The sequence below is a fragment of the Rhinichthys klamathensis genome, unplaced genomic scaffold (assembly GCF_029890125.1).
Source record: "Rhinichthys klamathensis goyatoka isolate OS25496 unplaced genomic scaffold, OSU_Roscu_1.1 h1tg000036l_1, whole genome shotgun sequence".
Taxonomy (NCBI): domain Eukaryota; kingdom Metazoa; phylum Chordata; class Actinopteri; order Cypriniformes; family Leuciscidae; genus Rhinichthys; species Rhinichthys klamathensis.
The window spans coordinates 5,491,776-5,509,149 of NW_026606584.1; the positions used below are offsets into that span (position 1 = coordinate 5,491,776).

General features: G+C 42.1%; 1 protein-coding gene across 3 annotated transcripts in view; it reads right to left on the reverse strand.

Moving 5' to 3' along the window:
* Positions 1 to 698: 698 nt before the first annotated feature.
* rhbdl3 (rhomboid, veinlet-like 3 (Drosophila)) overlaps positions 699 to 17,374 on the reverse strand; it is a 145,385-nt gene continuing 128,709 nt past the window's right edge. For 2 of the 3 annotated variants that reach the window (XM_056246183.1, XM_056246182.1), the window contains 3 exons: positions 5,125 to 5,225; positions 3,973 to 4,033; positions 1,189 to 1,744 (listed from right to left, as the gene is read on the reverse strand). In XM_056246183.1, coding sequence (XP_056102158.1) covers positions 1,473 to 1,744; positions 3,973 to 4,033; positions 5,125 to 5,225 — 434 coding nt within the window. In that variant the 3' untranslated portion in view covers positions 1,189 to 1,472. Of the gene's footprint in view, positions 951 to 982; positions 1,745 to 3,972; positions 4,034 to 5,124; positions 5,226 to 17,374 lie in introns of those variants that run through there. The other variant, XM_056246181.1, reaches the window with a different exon arrangement.

Genomic DNA, 17,374 nt, shown 5'->3' on the forward strand with positions numbered 1-17,374 from the left:
GGATTACTAGAAGGTTGGAGGTAGGTGAGTTTAATCAAGGGTGGAGGTCAACTCTGAAAGAAAGTGGATCTCGAGGGCCAGAATAGAGAACCCCTGGTCAAAAATGTGCTATAATGGAATGGCAAAGTGAAAGTTCCTCTACACAACTGAGTAGATGTTAGATGAAATTTGACTCTCAATTCATTTACAAGTGTTTAAATGTGCTCTAAGCGATGTCACGCGTTTTTTAGGCCAAAACATTTTTTGTCACATACAGCAAACATCTCCTCACTAACCGCTGGCTGCCTGTCCCCTGAACACACTGTAAAGAAACGCGATCTCTGTAGACAGCCCAGGCTCCACAAACAGCAACAAAAACAAACTGGGCTAACCCGCTCCACGAAACATGACAAACAGTTCCAGCCAATCACCGACAAGAAGGACTTGGGGCGGGTTTGGGGGGTTAGTGCGCGGATGAGGAGGAGGGAGGGTCTAGCTAGCCTCCGTTTTGTTTGACAATACTTTAAACGTCAACAAGAAGTGACGTCACCCGACATCGCTTAGAGAACCTTTAAATATTGTTCAGTCTGTAGATGGCACTGCATGATTTGTTATGTTTTTTTTACTAAAGTACTATAGTCTGGTCAAGTGTTGACTTGGTGATCAGAAAGATAACATGTCATTAATTATCAAATTATTATTCATGTTGTTAGATATTAGGGAGAGATTGATTTGATTAATATTGATTTACATATTAAACTCTGGGAAATTCCCTTGCAGACCGCCACTGAGAACAGAAAGGGAGATATTGCAGTTCCCTTATGTCAACCCTGTAACGCTGCATTATTTTCTGCAAAATGCTTAATTGTTTCCAAGATTGAGAGAAGTTTATCTAGCTGTTCATTCCTTTCCGTTCTACTTCACTTAATCTTGAATATCTTTTAAGGGTCCTTCACACACAATAGGCTCTACTTGTCTTTAGTCGTTTAGAAAAATATAGAACACTTACTAAAAGGTCCTCATAAAATACTGATTCTTCTCTTTGCTAATGCAACCTCAGGTTCTGTGCCAGGTAAATTAATGTATTCATTCCTTCAATAATTGAGAAATATTTCACCTGACACAGAATATATGAATGAGTCAGTTGACAAGCCAGCAGCAGCTTCTAAACCTAGGTGTTATTTTGAAATTAATACTTGTGCTATCATTGATAGCCCCCGGTTGCTGGAAAAAAATATATAGCTGAAAAAAATCATCAACTGTTGGGCTTGTCCTGCAAATTTACATTCATCACAATCTGCGGTTTTAGCTTCTCTGATGGCACTAAAACTTGGCATGGTTTAGGCACTATTAACACAAACATTACATCGCAGGAGGACTGCAGTAAGGTACTTAGCATTTGATTCTCATTCATGACCTTTACAACTGTTAAATTATGTTGCCTGTCACACACACACACACATACACAAACGCACGCACGCACGCACTGTGCTTCATGGAGGCGGGGGTAACTTGACATCCAAGAGATTGTAAGCGAAAATGTTCCAGAAGATTCCACAGAGGATAAATATTGTGTAGACACTAAAGAAGATCCAGAACAAGGACTGTTCCTGTAAGCGCTGTTCATAGTTCTGAAGAACCACAACACCAAGGGTGAGGCCCACTGCCACACCCCCCAGATGGGCCACAAAGCTGGGATTAGGGCACGGTGGGAAAGCTGGGGGATAGAATCTGAGCCAGACAGCACGACCAAACTCCACACTCACTGTAAATATAGAAAATGCTTAGTTTGAGGGGGTTACATGTAGAATCTATATGAGTGCTGGTTATATTAGAAATTTCAGGAAATACAGGAAATCTTCAATAAAGTAAACTTAAAAGTGCATGAAGTCATTTTTTGTTTATATATTTCTGTTTATTGGACTTATACTCACAGTGGATGCAGAAAATACATTTATTCAAAAGGTTTCAGTTTTCAATGTCATTGTAGAAATGTTCTGTTTGGAGGTATTTGGTAACTATTATTAATTCATAATGTCTGATACTAGGGGTACTGTCAAGATAAAGTGAGTTCTTGTGAACCACCATATACAGAATACATCTGTTGAAAAAAAAGTCACCATCAGAGAATAGAAAAGTTCTTCAAACTTTCACATTTTAGCTCTTGAAATAACTAGGGATACATTAATAATAAAATTCAGTCTGATACGGATAAGCTGATAACTGATAAATTAACCATATTCAAATTCTGTAGAATTTCATGTTGCATGAGATAATTTAGGAATTACAACACTATAAAATTAATTTTTTGAGATTTACATTAGATAGCGTTATTAGATTATTGTTATTTTTAAAGATTAACTTTAAGTGAGCTGTAGATGATGGCAATGATAATCTAAACATAAAGTAGGGGAAATGAGAACGCACAATTAAAGATGATGTATGTAATTTCAGAGATGGCAGAATCTACCCGACCTAAAAAGCCTTAGCATCCTGAATTGAATTGAAATATCTTTAATGTCCCCTAGGGGCAATTTAGTTCACAGCTGATAGCCAACATATACACATTCACACACAAACAGATAAAAACATGAGATAATAAATAGATAAAAACATAAGAACATATACCTATAGGTTGTTGAGAAACCCAACAGCTAATGGTACAAATGATTTTAAATATCTGTTGGATCTGGCGCGTTTTCGGTAGGTATACCTCCTTCCTGATGGTAGGAGGCAGAACTCAAAGTGTAGTGGGTGAGTGATGTTAGCTAAAATGGCCATTGCCCTCTGTGTAGCTCTGGCCTTGTACATATGCTCAATGCTGTTCAGATCAGTACCAATTATCTTTCGACATATGTTTACAATTTTTCCCAATCTGTTTTTGTTAATTACACTCAAATTGCCAAACCAGCAGATCATAGCAAAGGTTAAAGGTACATCCATCTAAAAAGATCTATGTCCAGAGGCAAATTAAAACGCAGAAAAATCAACTCATCAACCTACAGTAGCCGTGTTTCCATTACAGATTTGAGCAAAACTTTTGCGATATTTTTCAAATGTCGATAAAAAAAACAACGATTGCGAAATGATGGCTTTCCATTAACCGATGTTATGCGACTAAAACATCTTTTTTTTCCTCTCGCGATAAGTAATTCCAAAAATCATGGCAACGGATGTTGGAAGGTTTATGTATATCCCAGCCACCGGACTAGCCATTATTTTTAATCGAAGGAGACGTAGGCGTGTTAATGGCAAGGAAAGCCCCTTATACTTGGGAGTGGCACATATGAGGTGTTTATCCCTCCTATCTGCTTCAAGGTCTTGATAAATTGTGGCAGTACTTTGTTGTTTAGAATCCAGTATTCCCGTGATACTTTTGTCTTTTATGAGTTTAATAAAAAACTCTGTCTCGTCTTCTGTCCAAACATACTGCACCTTCTTTAAATAATGATCGACTTTTACGTACGCCAGATGACCTGTAAATGTGAAAAAAAACTGTTTACATTGCAGTTTTGCAAAATATTCCTTTTTCGAATTACCTGACAAACCACCTCATCCGAGTGTAAAAACTTTTTTGTGATATATGGGAGTTTTTTGCGAAATTGATGTGTTTCCATTGGGTGTATTTTCAATTCGCACAATTTGAAGGATAATGGATACGCGGCTATTGTGAGGCTCGTCACCTTCCATTGCCAATTGTGCTCATTCCTGTTTTGTGTCTCTCAAACTGGCAACCTGCATGGGCATTGAGTCTTGAGGAGGAGGGGGCAGGAGAAACAGTTCTCTCCAATATTTTGAATTTGGTTTGAACTGCTAACTGTCAATTTTACATACTGCACCTTTGAATATTCAATAAATGAAATAATTTCTAATTTGATGATAATTATTATGGTACCAATTTATTTTGGGTCCCTAGAAATGACTTTCAATATTTTATATTTCCAGCAAAAAATTTCATTTTTAGCATGAGTAACATAAAAACAGTTTACATACTGCACACCAGAGCCATTGCCATACGGAAGAGCTTGAACTGACACTTCATCCCTGACCAGTTCTGTAAAAGCGAGGGAGAGAAACATCAAATTAGGAGATAAGAGTACAAAGTTGGTGGTAGGTAAGAGAGAAAGCACATCAGTATTCTTTCTTAGACTGTTCTGGTGTTGTTCCAGGGAATTGGTTTTGGTACCCCATTTTATCAAGGTTGCTTCAAACTGAAATGGAAATTTGTTCTGGCATTTTCCGTGATGATGTGACGATCAGAGCTGGCATAGGGAGAAGCATTAGCACCTGTAACACATCAGCTAATTCAAGGTCAGTCTTGCTGTTTTGCATGTAATATTCTAAATAATAACTGAGTCAGTTTTGATTTGACCTGATGAGAGATCCGTTTTTGAGGACAAACTATATGTGTAATCTGAGTCCTGACCATGTAACAGTGCTGACACAAAAAAATCTATCTGAAAAGCTGAGCAAGTACAGGAGGGTTCATGATCTGACCAGGGAGAACTGTGTACAGACCCAGTGTTAATATTTAATGACTGTGACCAGGTCATTATGCAGTACAAAATACCTCCATTCACTTAGAGATAAGGTCTAAGTTTTAGGGAGCAGCACAGAGGTATTTGATTGGTCAGCGAAAGAGAGGGAGGGGCAACATAAAAGACTTGAGTTTAACATGCATATATCATATGAATGGCTAAAACTCTTATAAAAAGAGCCTAACAATCTTTCAGCTATTTGATAATGTGAGAATATCAATGGGAACAGCTGTGCATGAAATTAGGGCAGAAAAAAAAAGGCCTATGAATAATGGACATACACGTCAGATAGGGTTAATAGCTTGAGTTATTGTGTAATTTTTGTGACAAGAGAAATCAGGCTGATCTTCACACTCATTATTTATCCTGACACAAGTCTGAGTCATGGGCTTCCTGCTTTTTTTTTTCCAAAAGAGAATTTAAACAGGACCTGAATGAAGATTGAAGTCTATATTCTACATAAACCACTATATGGCACCATAGTGATACATTTTTTTTATTTTTTATTTCTAGGCATTATCACAAATTGATGCTGAACAATTTTCATTTTCTAGAGCAAAACCTGATCACAATTCCTCAAAAAGGAAAATAGTGATTTCTCAATTACCATGACGACATTGGCGAGGTGGGCAGAGACCAGAGCATAGACTCCCCCTGATGATCCGACCACAGGTGCTGTCATGTCCGTCACTGATACAGCCAATGAACCTGCAAGAAGACAATGCAGTCACAATGACACAAACATGTTGAGGATATTTTCACCAATACTTTCTCTTTCTTAGAAACTGGAGCCAAAATCACTTGAAATTAATCCATTGTTAACAATTGAACAAATGACGACAAATATGAGTCAAGAGATGGCAGATTGAAAGAATATCAGTGAAAAATTACGTACATTTTAATCTGTCACAAAGCTTTTATACTAAACTCATAAGACATTCTGCCTAATATATCTGTCACGGTTGTGGTGTAGATAAAGACAGGCTGAGGCAAAAAGCTCCAATGCAAAGATTTACTCAAAATCAAACAACAAACAGGTACAGGCAGACAGAGGGTACACTCACAAAAACACTATAACATTACAAGAACCGACCAAGACTACTGAACAGAAGCAAACTAAATACAAGCACAAATCAAACCTAACAAGGTGAAGACAGGTGGCACAGATGAAGGTGATAAACAAGACACAGGTGATGAAGATGAACTAATGACGGTTGGCATGGAAACAGATGAGTGGCGGGAAAGCAAAAGACATGTGACTAATACTGAAAACAGAAGACCAAAACAGACACGAACGTGACATTACTCCCCCCTTCCGGAAGGCGCGACCACACGCCGAAGAAAGACCCTGGGCGGAGCAGGATGAGCAGGCGGCCAGGGCGGAGCAGGACGTGCAAGCGGCCAGGGCGGAGCAGGACGTGCAGGCGGAGCAAACCCTTCGGGCGGCCACGGCGGTGAGGACGGAGGGAGGAGCCATGGAGGCGGGGCTGACGACTCCAGGGAACCGACTGATGGAGGCGGAGCAGGTGATCGAGGAGACCCGGGTGGAGCCGTAGAACCGACGAAACAGGGCGATGTCAAAGGACTGGAGGGAGATGGTGAGACCGACGGCTCCGGCGACCGAGGCCAAGACGGGGATCCTGAAGACCGCTGCGGAGCCGGAGCGACCGATGACCAAGGTGGAGCCGGAGAGAGAGAAGAGCCCAACTGAGCCCGAAGGATGGAGTGACGAGGCGAAGCCAGAGGAGGGTAGTCCCAGGGCGAGGGCGGGTCGATGAAGGACCAAGGGGGAACCGGAGGGACGAAGAAGCCCGGAGGAGCTGGTGGGCTGAAAGGCCACGGCGGAGGTGAGGGAGGTGAGAGCCACGGTGGAGGTAATGGACTGGAATGGACTGGGAGGCAGAGTCCAGGTAGAGGAGGTCCGAGGAGGAGACCGGGGATCCCCTGACCCTGATGGAGTTAGTGGCAGGCAGACCCACAGCGACTCCACCTCCTCGAAGCACTCCGGGGGAGCAGTGGGGCTGCCAGGCAGTGGTGGAGGAAAGGTCAAAACGTGATGGTTAGGAGGAGGTGGGAGAGGGAGGCTGGGTGGGAATTCAGGCTCTGGCGCAGGATCAGCGGGCTCTGGCGCAGGATCAGCGGGCTCTGGCGCAGGATCAGTGGGCTCTGGCGCAGGATCATCGGGCTCTGGCTCGGCTTGGTTGGACGGAACCAGCGGCGAAGAGGGCTTTGAGCTGGGCAGGACCAGCGGCGAAGGATCAAGATCTATGCTGGACGGGACCAGCGGCGAAGGAAGCTCTGGGCTGGACGGGACCAGCGGCGAAGGAAGCTCTGGGCTGGACTCATGGGCTGTAGCTGATGTGTGTGCTGCCCACCCACACAAAACAGCCACGGACACCACAATGAGCGCTGTGTCTTCCAGAGCAGACTCAAGTGCAGCATGAACAGTCTCTGGCAGGGCGGACAACACATGCTCAGACTCTGGCGGGCAGGCGACGGACTCTGGCTGGACGGTCTCTGGCTGGACGGTCTCTGGCTGGACAGCTGTGAAGAGAGGAACCCATGGGGCTGGCTGTGTCCCGGATCTAGGCTCGACACTCTCCAGACACCGGATGACGGTCGCCCTCCAGTCTAGTCCGGTGGTGTCTGGAAGGTCCATGGGCTGGTTGAACGTAGCCCCGATCCGGAACAATGTGCACAGGGCCTCATCCCTCAAGTCACTGGTGATTGCAATGCGGCAAAAGTCCCGGGCAAAAGAAAAAAAGTTTTGGGTCTCCTGAGACAGGACAATTATCTTGACCCCATCGTCCATCTTGACCCCATCGTCCATCTTGGGGCAGTCGGTTCTTCTTGTACCACACACAAAACAACGCATTTTTGCTCACCCTCAAAAAATTAAAATTTTAACATGCTATAAAAAATGATCTGTGGGGTCACTGAAAAACACTGAAAGCCAATCAGAATCCATTGTAATTTAAGGGCTCACGCATTTAAAATGGCAGACGACATTGCGGAGAACTTAATCGCCGAGGTCCAGAAAAATCCACTAGTGTTTGACAAGCAAATATAGTTTTCGTTATAGTTATCTTATGGTCACTAACTGTTTCCCACCCGTACACACATACATGCGCATAAACACACACACACACACACACACACACACACACACACACACACACACACACACACACACACACACACACACACACACACACACACACACACACACACACACACACACACACACACACACACACACACACACACACACAATATGGTCCATGAGGAAAATGTTTACATTTCAGTGTACAAAATGTTCTATTTTGTCTTGTGTGTTGTTATCTTTGTTTTTTTGTTTTGTTTTTACGAAGTGCATTCTTGCTTTGCCTTTTAAAGTTATATATTTATGTTTACTGGATGAATTGCTGCTGGATTTTCGTTGTTCATTTCTTGGGCAATGACAATAAAAACTTTCTACTTCTACTTCTACTTCTACTTCTTACGCCGTCCGCTTTAGACCATGCGCTTAGATCGTTAAAATAGGGTCCATAGTTGTGGTGTGGACTATGCTATTCTTTTATATTTAAAATGTTTTTTTAGAACTATATCTTTATCATTATCGTTATAGTTATCGTTCCTGGTGTGAACAGGCCTTAATAGTCAATAGTAAATGGACCCCTACTTATAAGCTATTGCTTCTTGGGAGTCCATTTTTCACAATAGAATATAATTGTCTTTTCCTGATCAGTTGTTGGGCAGGATACTTTGAACTATGGTGTACTATAGTAGCTGTAGTTGGAATTGTAATGTGTTTTGTACTGCATAATTTATACTGTTTCGTAAATGTAGCTGAGTAACCGAGTAACTACTTTACATTGCTTTACACCCTTGGCAAGATATGGACTGAAATGATTTGACATCGAGCCGGGGTGCAGCCTAAGATTTAATTTTCCCAATCTCTCGAGTCTCGTGTTGACGCTGGCTATAAGTTCCTGCAGATTTTGTACACCAGCATCCAGCTCCTGCTGACATGTTGCATCTTATTTGTCTGTAACTTGAGTTACTTAAATTGTGATGTCAGTTATATTACAATACTTAGTGTGGGTAATGAGTGGAATCCCAGATCAGACAGTTTGCTGATCAGGATGTCGGGGATGATAGTGTTGAAGGCTGAGCTATAATCAATTAAGAGCATCCTGACATAGCTCTCTCTATGCTCCAGGTGGCTCAGCGCCGTGTGTAGAGTGATGGCAATAGCGTCCTCAGTTGCCCTATTTGCCTTGTAGGCGAATTGATAAGGGTCAGATGAGGGAGGGAGGCAATCTTTGATGTGACCCAAGACTAACCGTTCCAAGCATTTGGTGATGATTGGTGTAAGTGCCACTGGGCGGTAGTCGTTGAGGCTGGTTATATTTGAATTTTTGGGTACAGGGATGATAGTAGTCGACTTTAGGCAGGCTGGGATAGTAACCTGTGCCAGGGAAAGGTTGAAGATGCTGGTGAACACCTTTGAGAGCTGGTCAGCACAGGCCTTGAGCACTTTCCCAAGTACTCCGTCCGGTCCTGCTGCTTTCCTGGGGTTCACCCTGCTGAGCACCTCTTCCACATCCTGAATCTGCACAGTCAAAGGTTGAAAACTGAAAGCTGGTTGGGGCTGAGGTGGTATGATTGCAGACTGTTTGAGTGGGATCTCAAAGCGTGCAAAAAAGGTATTCAGTTCTTCCACCAGTGCGATGCTTGAGTCCACAGCTGTGTTAGTCTGTCCCCTGAAGTTGGTGATCTGCTGAATACCCTGCCATACCTGCCGAGGGTTGTTATTAGAAAGATGGCTTTCTATTTTCCTCCTGTAGTCAGCTTTAGCTACCCTGATCCCTCTCTTCAGGTCAGCTCTGGCAGTGCTGTATAATGCTTGATTTCCTGACCTGAAAGCGATATTGCGGTTTTTGAGTAATGATTTGACTTGACTGGTCATCCAGGGCTTCTGATTTGGGAATACCCGGATGCGTTTGACCACTGTGACATTCTCCGTGCAGTACTTGATGTATGATAGTACAGCCTCTGTATATACTGCCAGGTCGTGATGTTCAAAAACACTCCAATCAGTGTATGTGAAACAGTCCATTAGCTTAGGAAGTGCATCTTCTGGCCAGATAGTGATCGTCTTTGTCAGTGGGGTTGTTCTTCGTATAAGAGGTTTGTAAACAGGGGTGAGGAGCAAAGAGAGGTGGTCGGAGTGGCCTAAATGCGGAAGTTGTGTGGTCTTGTATGCATGTTTTATGTTTGTGTAAACATGATCTAAGGTTTTTCCCCCCCTAAGTCGAACATTTTACATACTGGTAAAATTTAGGCAAAAAGGACTTCAAATTTGCCTGATTAAAATCACCCGCAATAATGTGTACCCCGTCAGGATGAGACTTCTGTTGTTTGTTTATGTTATTTGACAGCAGCGAGGGAGCAGTGCTAACGTTAGCATCGGGAGGAATGTACACAGCCGTAATTATCATTACTGTTAGTTCTCTAGGCAGAAAAAAAGGACGGCATTTAACAGAGAGGGACTCTAGGTCCGGTGAACAGTGCTTATGTATGGTCAAGTTGTCTCTAGACCATTTGTCATGTACATACATACACAGACCCCCCCCCCTCTGTTCTTACCAGATGCTTTGTTTCGATCGTAGCGATGCATGGAGCGCCCAGCTCCATGCAGCGCTCCAGGAAAATAGAAAGCCATCTTTCTAATAACAACCCTTGGCAGGTATGGCAGGGTATTCAGCAGATCACCAACTTCAGGTGAGGAACATACTCGGAAGTGGAGGCTTGTGGGCTTGTCTTTCCTCAGTCTCGCAAGAAGACCGGACCGGCATCCTCGCTTCTGCCTCCTCTTCCACCGCCGTCTTCGACGCCTGCCAACACCGATAAAAAACCACGGAGCACCCGCCGGTCTCGCTATCTCGGTAGAGGTGTTATAGAAGCGGCTAGATTCAGCAGTAATTTCCAGCTTTGAGTTGAGACCAATGTCTACTAACTCCTGTCTACTATAACAGTGTGCGAAAAGGCAAAGAAAACATAGAATCACTAACAAAAGTACTAAGATCGAAGAGCCGCAAGCCGCTGCGACTGTGCGCGCCGCCATCTTTGTATCACATTAGTAAGTGCACTTGGGCGTGTCCGAATCCACTTTTGCTAGTTTAACGACAGGAAAAATGGTCAGCACGCCCAGCGCATGGTCTAAAAGGGTTGCCCCTATTCTCTTAATGAGTCATGGGTGTGTTTTGGCCGTAACGTGCACTAAACCAATCAGAATCTTCTCCCATTCCCTTTAAAAGCCAGTTGCACTAGCGCCATGGCGGATTCACTATTTACATGTTGGAATTTGCAAGCGGAAAAACTGAACGCTTCTCTAGCGAGGAAAGTGTACACGCGTTTTGGACCCGCCTTTAGGCGCACATTTCTAAAGCGCTCTTTAAAAAGACTTTAGACCAGGTTTCAGTTGGTCAAGGGCGCAGTCTATTTCAGTTGCCTCAAAATAGCAAAGCACCAACAATGTGCCTGAACAAACCTCGTTTTCAGACCAGCATGCCCATGGGCACACAAATGGGCTATTTTTTCTATTTAAACAACGTGGCGCAGGACGTGAAAATTATAACTGCGTCGGGCTGAAACTAGCAAAAAACACTTGCGTCGCGCCTGGCGCTGCATTGCGCCAGATGTATAGGGCCATATAACGATAAGGACACAGAGAATCGTTGAATGCTTTTTTTTTCAGCTGATGAATGATAAAAACATTAACAGCCAATCAGAATCCATTCAGATTTTAAGAGCTCAAGCAATTAAAGCAGCAGAGGGCAAACCTTCAGTGTGCGATTTTAATAAACATACCAATATTGTATGCTGATGTGGATGCTAATATAGTTATAGCTATCTTTACAGTTATCGGTAACGTTCTTGGTGTGAACAGGCCTTTAATCTGAATATTCGTGGAATATTCCCTTTACGGTCTATGGTGGTTACAGATATATTACAAAATTAAAGCACTTCTGTTGTGTATTACATTGTTGTGTAAATTTTGTTTTAAAAATCTATGCTACCTGTGCTTTCATTTAGCCTTTTCTCTCTGTCACTCAGTTTAGGGCTAATAATCAGAACAGTTAAGTCATCTGGTTTTATAATTCACAGGTATTTAACAAATAGTACAATATAAGATTAACCAACTTCACAAAACCAAACCTGTTTATACCCTGCAAGCTCTATAAACAGCCTTTAGCATTTCAACTTCTTACTGGAGTCTTCTCCAAAATATTCCAGAAATGTATGACTAATTTCCCAGCTCTGCTGCTTTACTGCTGCAGTAAAGTGAGGGCTGGGGTTAAACTTCTCCCCTCTGAGTATGACATCTGCTGCTGATTGCCCAGGAGAACACACACGCACACACACTGATATTAGCTGCTAATGTCATCAGGGAGAATGAAATGACATTTCCACTTCAAATCAAATCCTACAGCTGATGGAAAATACAGGTGGGTTTCCCCTCCTTTCTTCTCTCCTTTGGTCTGCATCTTTCTCACGTTCACTCCCTGTGCCTCTTCATCTCTCTGTTTTTCTTGCATTCTCCTTTTATACTTCACTGTTCTTCTCAGCAGGTTTCAGACTGTTGTGAGAGGTTTTCTAATGTTGGAAAAGCTAAGAGTGTTTGTAGCGTTTAATCAGCTTTCCATTTGTTAATCTTCACAAGTCTAAAAGCACATGGCTGGATCATGGATATAATTATATAATCATTATGTAATACCAACATGTTTGCTTCCATCCATCTTTCTGGGATTTTCTACTTGATTTTATGAGTTTTCAGAATTTCAACTTTGTTTATATAACTGAGAGTGGTTGGATTAAGTGCAATGAACCTCATTACATCAAAATTGTGTTAGTTTTAAAGGGCACCTATTATGCCCCTTTTTACAAGATGTAAAATTAGTCTCTGGTGCCCCCAGAGTGTGTATGTGTAGTTTTAGTTGAAAATACAGATTTTTTTTTTACAGCATGATAAAATTGCCACTTTTGGGGGGGGGGTGTGTGTGTGTGTGAGCAAAAACGAGCCGTTTTTGTGTGTCCCTTTAAATGCAAATGAGCTGGTGCCTCTGGCCCACTTTCAAGAAGAGGGCGGAGCTTCAAGAGCTCATGCTCCAGTGCAGATCTCACTGAATGAAAATGTCAGAACAGAAACTGTATTAGCAGTGTTCAGTTCGAACCGGAGTCGGACAATCACGCCTACAGAGCCAGAGAATATATAGTGTATGGAGATAGAAAAGGTATAGTTTAGTTTAATTACGGTTATAACTTATTTGTCATCTTGCTTTTAACTCTCTGGGGTCGGCGGTATCGCCGGCGATACCAGCTCACTTTTTTCCTTATCAGTGCAAAAGAGACTCAAATTACTCTGTTGATTTTGATCTTACATATAAGTGTTATACATCATTCGATCCTGTTAAGTTTGTATTTTTTTTAGGAACCTCACAATAAAAACAAAGTGTTGTGCTTTTCGCCAAATAAAGAAAAATAAACATGATGCGCGTTCTGCGTTCTCTCTGTCAGTGAAGTCCATTCTGAAACGCGTCCGAAAAATGAACTGTAACTCAGTCAATACTTGTCACAGAGATACGAGACATGTGTCTTTTTAAAGCTTGTATTCTCTTCTTTTAAATGAAGTAATTTATTTAAAAAAGAAATATTTCCAGTTTATGTAATCTGTTTGAAACCAAGGAGAGGTACAGTTTTTTCGTTCTCAGTTCATTATCTTTAATTAGCTGAGGCCGCCACGCCCCCAGCGCTTTTCACATGGTAAATAGGTGATCTAACGTTATGCATCGCACACACCCAGCGATCAATGGCATAAAAACACGAAGTTTCTCCATCAGATTCACTGATAGTTCATCGCGTTTTGAGAATGGCACTCTACTCCTTCAGATGATTCTGGACAGCGGGGAAGGATTCACCTTTTCCTCAGAGGAATTTGAAACTCGGACGACCAACGGCTGCATTTTGAAGAACGAATTGACCAAGTAGTTTGACCGAATTGACCGAATTGAGTAAGTGGTTTAGTGTTACATAATTCCTTTTCTGATTATAGAGCTCAAATGAATTTTCAGACTATATTTTGTCTAGTTTTGGCTAGCTTTTGACATAGGAAAGATTACCTCACAGTCACAATATCCCTATACGTAGGCCTATACGTTCGTGTAAACTTTTTAAATGTGATATTAGCCTACTACATATATTTCACTCAGTTTTGAGATTAGTTTATGACACTGATTATCATGCTAAAATACTGCCTTATGCGTAATTTATTTTGTTTGCGAATAACTGCTTAGGTTATATAATGATTTAGTGAAATATATTTCAGCCTCCGGTAAAATATGTGATACTGTCTAAATACAATATATTATTTATGTATAAATGTTCAGTTAGGCTAACTGAAATAAAACCATGTCTATATTGTGAAGGGTAGTCAACTTTAGCATGGGTGTGTTCACTTATTCTCTAAGCACTGTGTGTGTGTGTGTGTGTGTATATATATATATATATAATTAAATCGCAATTTTAACCAGAAAAATCTACAATGCATGCCCAAAGTCGTGCAGCCATATAGTTTCTCTTGATATCAGCATGTTCAAAGGTGTTTTTTTTTTTTTTTTTTTTTTTTTTTTTACAGGGACCAGATGCCACTGATGAGTCCTGCTGACTTTCATCTATCATCATCATACACAGCGAATTTCACAAAAACACTCGTTACGTTACAACTAACAGTAAACAAATATATACAGACCTTTTCAGTGGGGGCTTAATAAACTGGTAAACTTTATATCCGTAAAACAACTCTGATGAACTGTAATAAAGTGCGCGCTCTCCTTTTCATTACTGCCGTGACCAGTATCGCTCTGGAGACTATAAGCTGGATCACAAACAGTTCATACAGATCCATCCTCGAGAAAAAACTTTTTAGCAAAGCCTGCTTTGTATGGACCCTCGTTCACAACGCAGTTTGGTTACAAGATTGGGGGCGCATTCCCTTCAAAAACAAAAGTAATCCAATGCATCTTCAGAAGGCTCTGATGTCAGGAGTACATGACGACTGGTGTGGTCATTTTTACATCCAACAACAAAACACCTTAATCGCTTAGAAGACATTCTTGTCTACAGCTGCCCCTGCGTTGAAACAATGGCAGACTGTGTACAGCTCACTCAGGGCTAATACGGCAGTGTCAGTCAACAGTCGTGGGCAGAATTTTATCATTATAGGGTTGTTGTGTACAGACACTGCCAACACACATTTATGTTCAAACACCATGTAAAAGTGAATTTTGCATAATAGGTGGCCTTTTAAGGCTATTTATATACTACTGAATGTTGACATTTTGCATATTACACATTTCTGTTCCATGAAAATAAATATTGATGACTCATGCTCCACTATAGAGATTTTGGTCCTACTTTATATTAAGTGGCTTTAAGTACTATGTACTTACATTGAAAAATAAGTACAATGTACTTATTGTGTTCAGGTTGTATTGTAAAACACTTTTGCTGCTATTGAGGTGTGATACGGGTAAAGTTAGGGACAGGTGTGGTGGTATGGGTCGGTTTAAGGGTAGGTTAAGGTGTAGGGGAAGGAGCAACAGTGTAATTACAAACACTGTTTATTTGTAAATTACATTACAAATGTAATTACATAAATTAATTTCAGCTGTAATTACATGCAGGTATTTTCAAAATATAAGTACAATGTAAACATGTATGTTCTCAATAAGTCCATTGTATCAAATTATTAATTTCAATGTAAGTACATAGTACTTAAAGCCACTTAATATAAAGTGGAACGAGATTTTTGTCAGTTTCATGCTCTCTAGAAGGTCGGGGAAGGGTAAAGTGCCCTTTCGGTTGTATTGTGGTGCCCCCCAGAACGTGATTTTTAACTGAGGGGGATCTAAATGTTTGTACATTTATCATTATATCAATCTGATGCTCAAAATGAGAAACAGGTGCAACAATCAGTAGAAACAAGAGAAAATGAATATAACATAATTAAAGATGAAGGTGACACCTTAAATAAACCTGAATAAACTATTCTGTTTTGGTGTTTTGATCAAAGGCGATCCATGACCACTTGAACGTAGGTTGTTGAACCTCATGAGCCTGGAAAAGGATTTAAAGACATTTCTAACCTTTCTCAATCTCTATTCAATGCATCTAAAATAATGTACAATGGAGAAGGTTTCAGACCACTGGCAATCTGTCCAGACTGAACCATTCCACCAAACTCACCCCAAGAGCAGAGCACAAGGTGCTTTAAGGAGTGCCTCCACTCATTCAGGTTTGTGCTGAAGAGCCGAGAACATGTCCCAGCCATTCAGCAGGTAGTTCAGAGTTGTGGCAAGAGGGACACAGCGCTTTGTTCCCTCCATACGTTAACAGAGGTTACAATAGTAACCAAAAGTAATAGTAACTAGGGGTCAATGGGGAAAACACTAATGACCAGGTTGCTGGAAGTCCCGAGGCAGTGCTTGGAAGTTCACCACTTGATCCCTAAATAGCCTGGCCAGGGTCTCAGGATCACGTGAGAGTATGCCGGACTGAACTAGGCACATTTCGCTGACAGAGAACGCCTACAAGTGAAAAAGTAGAAAAACTTGATGGAAGTGAGCGCAATCAGAAGGGGCTGTCTTCAAAAAGAGGGCTATCAACTCAACTGACTCCAAGGGCTCAAAAATAGCATTCTGCAGGCCCAGCAAGACAACAGAGAGGTCCCAAGAGGGAATAAGGCGTGACCTAGGAGGATTTAACCTCCTGGCGCTTCTGAGGAACCTGATGATTAGGTCATGCTTCCCAAAGAACTTACCATCCACTGAATCGTGATGTGCAGCTTGGTGGGGGAGGACAGCCTCCCCTCCAACCTCTCCTGCAGGAAGGAAAGGACAGACCCAACTGGGCATCACTGTAGGTCTTTACCTCAGGAAGAACACCAGTTTGCAAACAGATGCAACTTAAAGTCCCTGTAAAGGCAATTAAAAAAAAAAATTCTAAACACATTATAAATGTTAGAAATGTATTGCTAAAACACATTACAAAGACTGTGAACTGTGAAGTACTGAATTGTGGAGTTAGACCGTTAAACAGTTTTTCACCATTGATATTTTACGGATTTTTTTGGGCGGGGCTAAAAGGGTACTCGATGACGCACTGGAGTGCCTGAGCTCCTGGCCCCGCCCCTACCTGATGACGCACTGGAGTGCCTGAGCTCCTGGCCCCGCCCCTACCTGATGACGCACTGGAGCCCCTGAGGCTGGCCGCTCCCCTAACAATATAAATAGAGCACATTCGCATCAGTTTGCCGCTCAATTGCGAGTTACTGTCAGTATTATTAGTTCCTACAGCTTACAGTTTGCTAGTTAGCTATGTCTTCGTCACGGAAATGCGTAGGCTACTACTTGGATGCGATCACGTACAAAACAGATCGGTGTCCTTATTTAAATTTCCTAAATACGATCACATCAAGAAGAGGTGGATTCATTTTGTGAAGAGCCACCTTGATGGAGAGCTGAGGATCACCGCCAACACCCGCCTCTCTAGTGATCATTTTACACGGGATAGTTTTATAAACTTTCGTCGGAGACAACTGGGATTGACTGATAATCCGCTGTTACTGGTGAATGGGGCCGAACGACTATCTCCCGCCTCGGCCTTCATCCTCCCATCGCGCCGACAACTGGTGACATCATCAGCAGTGCGTGCCCACCAATGAGTGTAAGTTGCCTTGTGCGCTTATGTTATAATTAACCTAATAAGCTGCCAGGAGAATCCATTCCAGCTGT